The 6489-nt window shown below is 56.2% G+C and overlaps 3 protein-coding genes across 4 annotated transcripts in view; 1 reads left to right on the top strand and 2 right to left on the bottom strand.

Annotated features, from left to right (window-relative positions):
• PUS3 (pseudouridine synthase 3) lies at positions 1-6333 on the top strand. Its single transcript, XM_005429328.2, has 5 exons — positions 1-101; positions 3030-3463; positions 4507-5057; positions 5379-5569; positions 5937-6333. The coding sequence occupies exons 2-5, from the start codon at positions 3077-3079 to the stop codon at positions 6218-6220; spliced, it is 1413 nt and encodes a 470-aa protein (XP_005429385.1). The 5' UTR covers positions 1-101; positions 3030-3076; the 3' UTR covers positions 6221-6333.
• Positions 1-6489, bottom strand: part of DDX25 (DEAD-box helicase 25) — a 12422-nt gene that overhangs the window by 5608 nt on the left and 325 nt on the right. For both annotated transcript variants that reach the window (XR_004082591.1, XM_005429343.3), the window contains exon 2: positions 3384-3388. The gene's annotated coding sequence lies outside the window, so the exon portion shown is untranslated. The remainder of the gene's footprint in view (positions 1-3383; positions 3389-6489) is intronic.
• HYLS1 (HYLS1 centriolar and ciliogenesis associated) lies at positions 1168-6483 on the bottom strand. Its single transcript, XM_005429342.2, has 2 exons — positions 6466-6483; positions 1168-2120 (listed from the first exon to the last, which is right to left on the bottom strand). The coding sequence occupies exon 2, from the start codon at positions 2094-2096 to the stop codon at positions 1317-1319; it is 780 nt and encodes a 259-aa protein (XP_005429399.1). The 5' UTR covers positions 2097-2120; positions 6466-6483; the 3' UTR covers positions 1168-1316.

The raw sequence follows: 6489 nt of genomic DNA, 5'->3' as shown, positions 1-6489 counted from the left end.
GAGCGGGACCCCGCTTGGAGTACTGGGCAGCGGCACCTCGCAGGGCGGGGAGGGTCCCCTGCTGCACACGGGGACTCCGTACGGTGCCAGCACGCGTCCCTGTAAGGTTTGGGGGGCTCCTGGGGGCAGAGCCTGTCGCACAGCGTGCTGGGTGCTGGGAAGCCCTGCGCAGTCGGGGACAGGGAGCATCGAGGAGGGAGGGTCCCGTCTCCCGCAGGGTGTGGGGGCTGTGTCCCCCTCCCCGCAGGATGCTGAGTCCTGGGACACCAAGAGGGAAGGAGGTGTCCCCAAGGTGATGGAGATGCAGGGATCCCATGGAGTTTTGGCGGGTCCCTGGGCTGCGGGGGAACAGGGACCCCAGAGGGCAGCGAGGGTCCCCGATTGCACAGAGGGATCCTACATGTGGCCAGCACTGGTCCCCATAAGGCTTTGGGTATCTCTGGGGAATAGAGACTGACTTATAGTGGGCATGGGGGGGTCCCTGGGGAGTTGGATGACAGGAACCCTGTAGAGCAGGAAGGGTGCCCTGCTGCAGTCAGGGTCCTCACAGGCTCTGAGAGGCGAGGGAAGGGGCCCTTGGGTGCTGAAGGAACAGGGAGGCTGTAGGCTTGGGGTGCTGTCCCCCATAAGAGTTTGGGGAGGGTTTCAAGGGTTCTGGGGCACAAAGACCCCTTCACAGATGGATGAGGATCCACAGGGTGCTGGAGAGTCAGGGACCTCCAACCTGGAAGGTTCCCCAAGATGCCAGAACCCCTTCACTGTGGGGTGACAGCCAGGTCCTCAAGCTTCTTTGTCCCCCATCTGGGATCACCTCCCAGGGAGGTTCAGGGGAGGCTGGACACAGAATTCCAGGCTGCAGCTGTCACATGCTTCCCATCATCCTGCTCCCTTTTCCAGCCATCCCACTGAGCTTTTGGGGACCCTTTCCTGCACCAGAACTGCCACCTTTTCAGTCCATTCCCATATCCTGGAAAAAAATTAACACTAGGAATAGTAATAAACACTACTAGTAGTGCTAATAATACTTTGTTCCCATCCTAAAGCTCCTTTATTTTAAAGATGAGGTAAAATAAGGCAAAGGCAGCAGAGTTAGGTGATGCAGAGATAAGTCTGGAATAATGGATGTTGCCTGTAGTGTTTCTAATGAAACGACAGAACAATAAGGAGTCTTTGCAAATGCTTTATTGAGAAAGATACTGCCGAGACATTGCAAAGAAAACCTCCTCCACACCACAACTTAAGCTGCCTGAAGTTCACCAGGGAATTTTCCAGACTATGGAGGATGTTGAGGAGAAGAAAGCAGCAGGGCTGTGGCTCTAGGAGGTGGTGTTCCGGCGGGGCATGTTGCAGTGGGCCAGGTCCCAGCGCACGCCGAAGCGCAGCGAGTCGCGCTTCTTCGTCGTGGGCACCTCGTACGTGTTGGGGACAAGGCGCTTCTGTGCCCGGCGCGGCAGCCCTGACTGCAGCATCTGCGTCCGCGTGGCCCAGCGCAAGCCCTGGTGGGAATCCTGCCCGGGAAAGCGGAATCTTTCCCAGTCCTGCCTGTATGCATTGAGTCTGGCCACCGGGTCAGTTCTCTTCACTCTCTCAGCCTGTGGAGCAATGTAAGCGGGCACCGTGGGCGATCGCCCGCGTGGCACGGAGCGCTTGGATATAGTGTCGCTCCCAAAATCCCCGAGGAGAGAGTAGGGCTTGTCCTCAAGGAACCAGTCATCATCCTCATAGTGCAGGAAGTCCTCCAAGGTCCCGCTGGTGGTCTCTGTTCCCCCTTCGGAGATGGCGTCATCCGTGTAAGTCCTGGAATGCCCCAGGTCCCATGGATAGGTGTTTATATCTGACTTGATGCTCGGTGACTCATCGGAGACCTCCACCCTTCCATCGGGTCTGTGCCTCAGCACCTTCCTCTTCATCACCAACCTCCTGGCTTCCCTCTGATCCATGGGCACGTCTGACTGTATGCCAGAAATGATGGATGAGTCAGCATAGGGATCATCCTGGAAAGACGATGGCACGTCGCTGTATCCCTGCCAGGAGCTCTGCGGGCTCAGATCAGCTGCCAGCTGCTCCTGGTACTCTGCTCTTAGCACCTTCTCCATGGTTCCCACCAAACTGGGTGGATTCTGCAGAAAAAGAAACCAGGGTTAATTTACTGCAGTACATTCAGGTTGGCTAAAGATGTCAAAGGGGTTCTGATCCTCAAGTTTTTGGGTTCAGGGGTGTTGATTTAGGTTGGGGGTATCCTCAGTGCACTGCTAAACCTCCTGCTGCCAGCAGAAGGCTCTTCCCTACAGTAATTCAAACACAACCCCTAAATTCCTGCTAGAAAACTACACTAAAATTAATTATGTGATAAATGAAGTACTCATGGAAAAACAGGGGTAGGTTCCATGCACTGGGTGAGAGATTAATGGTCTTTCCTTGTACCTCTGCTTCTAAACCCACAACATTTAATCAAGAGACATCCAAGAGGTTGTTCTACTTCCAGAGGAGGGAAGGGCTCAGTGCAGTGTGTTTAGATGCTCATTTATGAGTCTGGTGATAGTAAACCTCCAGCCCTGTGACAAAAAGGGATCCAGACACAGATTCCACTCTCAGCACAGGTTTGGGATCTCTTTAAGGCAGTTTGAAAAGCCGCAAGTGTTGCTGGTGCCGCTGGGAACAGTGGGAGCAGATGGCGGGGCGGGCTGAGTGGCAGCCGTCAGCACGCTGTCTGCAGCGGGGATGCAGGTGTGAAAGTGACAAGGGCTCCGTGACGGCTCGCCGGGAACGTGCTGCTGCTGACAGAGCAGATCCCATCAGCTGGGGGAAGAGGAGTGATTGAAGAGCCCAAAAAAAGAGATTTGAGTGAAATGAAGCTGCCCGAGCTAAGCACCAGTGGGCCTGCCCTGCCTGTGCTCCCCTGGGAACACCAAGGGGTTCAGACAATAAAGACTGACTCTGTTGGTAGCAGTTATTTTGCAGGAAAAGCCTAGAGATCTAATAAAAACTACATAAAAATGCAAATCCACCATTTTTTTCTTTCCCTGCAGACCCCAAGGATCCATCAGCAACAAACTGACACTCCAAGGTGCTGGCTATGGCTGAGGAGAGCACAGCTACTGACCATGAGCAGCTCCTGAGGAGGGTGCAGGAGCTGGAAGTGGAGGTGAAGCGGCTGCAGGAGAAGCTCCAGGAGGAAAAGGAGGGTTCTGGGAGGAGAGAGGCTCCTCCAGCCTCTGGGAAAGCCAGGAAACGCCAACAACGGCCCTTTGATTTCGGTGCCCACAGCCGCAGACACGTGGCACTGCGCATCGCCTACCTGGGCTGGGGCTACCAGGGCTTTGCCAGCCAGGAGAACACCCCCAACACCATCGAGGAGAAACTCTTTGAAGCCCTGAAGAAGACCCGGCTGGTGGACGACAGACAGACGTCCAACTACCACCGCTGCGGGCGCACGGACAAGGGTGTCAGTGCCTTTGGGCAGGTCAGCATCTCCTGAGTGGGGGTTCCTGTCGGTTTTCCTGGGGGAAACAGAGTTCTGATGCGATTACTGCTTGGATTTGTTCTTTAAAAGCCATCAGCTCTTAACCTGGCAATGGCTTCCTGCATGTGCAATGATGATTTCAGGCCTCTGAAGCTGTTTTAGTGCCATTTCCCCCCTATATAGTTGTTTCCCAGGGTCCTGTTTTAGGAGGATAAAACATGTTTTAGGCTGCAGATTCCCCAATAGCTTGGTGATGCCCTGCCCTCAGCAGGGCCCTTTCAGCTGATTTAACTTGCCAACCCTACAAAAACCCAAAATCTCCAGGAACCAGCTCACTTCCTGCAGCATCAGGCAGCTGAATTCCTGCACAGAAGGGTCTGAGGGGAGCTGCAGCCAGCAGAAGGGAGCGTGGGAGTGGGAGCTGGAGGGAGGGAAGCAAGCTGGCCTGCTTGGTGGGCATGGAGCCACCAGGCTGGCTGAGATGCTGGGGAGAGAGCAACCTTGGTGGCTTCACCATAGGGCTGGTCCTCCTTTCTTCCCTCCCAGCACAGAAAGCAAAGCTGGCGTAGGTTTAACTTCAAATGGCTGCTCTGCTCTCCTTCACAGGATGAGCTACATGAAATCAGGGCATTTGGTGCCTTCTCTTGCACCACTTCAGCACACAGCACCCACGGTGGGAATGAACTTGTTCCCACACCAGGCTTCCCGGCCAGCCAGGCTGTTACTGCCTTCAAGTCATCACCTCCAGCTTCAGAAAAAAAAAAAAAAGCACATTACAACCCCGTGACTAAAGATGAAGCCGTTCCGAGACCGTGCTACGTAGGCAGCCTGCAACTTTCCCTGTTTTATTAATGGAATCCGTGGCATCTGCTCGGGTCCTCAGAGGCACTCGCAGCTCTGCCACGGCAGGACTGCCTGACTGAAGCCACCTTCATCTGTAGGAGATCCTGGATTTATTTCCCAGAGGTGTGGGAAGACTTGGCTCCACATGCCGCTGCGCCCATCCATCCGCGCTCTAATCCTGGCTCTCCTCATTTCTGCAGGTGATCTCCCTGGATCTCCGCTCCAGCCTGCCAGAGGGGCAGCAGCTCAACGGCCACGAGGCTGAGGGGCAGCAGGAGGAACTCCGCTACACCCACATCCTCAACAGGGTGCTGCCACCCGACATCCGGGTGCTGGCCTGGGCCCCCGTGGGGCCAGAGTTCAGCGCCCGTTTCAGCTGCCTGAGCCGCACGTACCGCTACTTCTTCCCCTGCGCCCAGCTGGACGTGGCGCTCATGGACACCGCGGCCCAGCGCTACGTGGGCACCCACGACTTCCGCAACCTCTGCAAGATGGACGTGGCCAACGGGGTGCTCAACTTCCAGAGGACGATCCTCAGTGCCAGAGTGACCTGGGTGGACAGGGGAGGAGAAGCCAGGCCACGGGATCCCTTCCGGCTGTGCCAGTTCGAGGTGACAGGACAGGCGTTCCTGTACCACCAAGTGCGCTGCATGATGGCCGTGCTCTTCCTCATTGGCCAGGGCATGGAGAGCCCGGATGTCATTGATGAGCTGCTGAACGTGGAGAAGAACCCCCGGAAACCACAGTACAGGTAGGGATCGGTCTGGAAAACCCAATGGGCTGCTCTTCAGAGCAACAGCTGTGCCTGCAGTGCTGCTGGCAAGCCATGCCAGCACAGGAAGCAGTCTCATGCATGGAAACAGACTGCCAGTGGCCTCACTGGAACGTATCCGCAAGGATCTCTGTTTTCTTGCTCTTGAGCAAAGTTTTGACAGCTGTAGTCTTTGGTATTTGGTGAAAATTAAGTTACTTTTTTACTCAGAAAGGAAGTTCTGTGAAGGTTAGGGCTGGTTTTGGCAGATCCATTGTTCTTGAGCCTTTCTGTGGTTCCTCCTCCTGTCCTTGTCCCCAGCATGGCAGTTGAGTTCCCCCTGGTCCTGTATGACTGCGAGTTCCCAGACCTGCAGTGGCTCTACGACCCAGAGGTGCAAGGCTTCAACGTGACACACTTGCAGCAGCTCTGGGCCAGCCACGCCGTCAAAACCCACGTGCTCCGGGACATGTTGGCAGGCCTGGATGCTGCTCCCGTGGCCACCAGAAATGGTAAAGGGAGTCTGGGGGGAATAACTTTGAATGCATGCTGACAGACAGCAGGGTTAGATGGGATATTGGGAAGAAATTCTTCCTGGGGAGGTTGGGGAGGCCCTGGCACAGGGTGCCCAGAGAAGCTGTGGCTGCCCCTGGATCCCTGGCAGTGTTGAAAGCCAGGCTGGACAGGGCTTGGAGCAACCTGGGACAGTGGAAGGTGTCCCTGCCCATGTCAGGGGGTGGAACGAGATAAGCTTTAAGGTCCATTCCAACACAACCATTAGGGGATTCTGGGAATTACAGAGGATTAGCTGCTTTAAAAAAAAAAATCAAAAAAAGAAAAGACGGGATAATTAAATGTTGTTTTTCCATGACGTCACAGGTCCAGAGAGCAGCCTGGTGCCCTGGGGTGAGCTGCAGCCCCCACTCCACAGCCAGATCAGCGGCTTCGTGGAAGGGGTCCAAGCCCGCACCTACAAGCCCCTGCTGGCCCGGCCCCGATGCGAGGGGCTGGAGGCCCGGATCGAGCACTTCGTGCGGAGGGGCCGCATCGAGCCGCCCCAGGGGCCGGGGCTGCCGGGGGCCGGGGAGCCCCCCGAGGGCAAGCGGGGCAGCAGCGGAGCCCCCGAGCAGCTGCCCAAGAGGATCTGTATGGACACCGAGTGACGGGGCACCTCGGCACGGGGGCAGCAGACGCTTCGCCCCTTTTTTTAAATTACTGCAGTTGAAAAAAAAAAGTGTTTTTTTAGTGCTATTTTTTATAAATCTCAAGAAAACCAGCGTAGCGGAGTTGTGTTCTGGTTTGGGGGCAATGGGAGGGGGCTCAGCGCCCCCAGCGCAGTGAGGCAGCGCTGAGGGGACGGCCGAGGCTGTACGGGATGGGACCCCCCACCCCTCTCGCTCCCCGGTACCTGCGGCCCGGCCGCGCCGCTCCC

The sequence above is a fragment of the Geospiza fortis genome, unplaced genomic scaffold (assembly GCF_000277835.1).
Source record: "Geospiza fortis unplaced genomic scaffold, GeoFor_1.0 scaffold392, whole genome shotgun sequence".
Taxonomy (NCBI): Eukaryota; Metazoa; Chordata; class Aves; order Passeriformes; family Thraupidae; genus Geospiza; species Geospiza fortis.
Note: the sequence above shows the minus strand (reverse complement) of the source record. Positions and strands in the feature narration are given on the sequence as shown.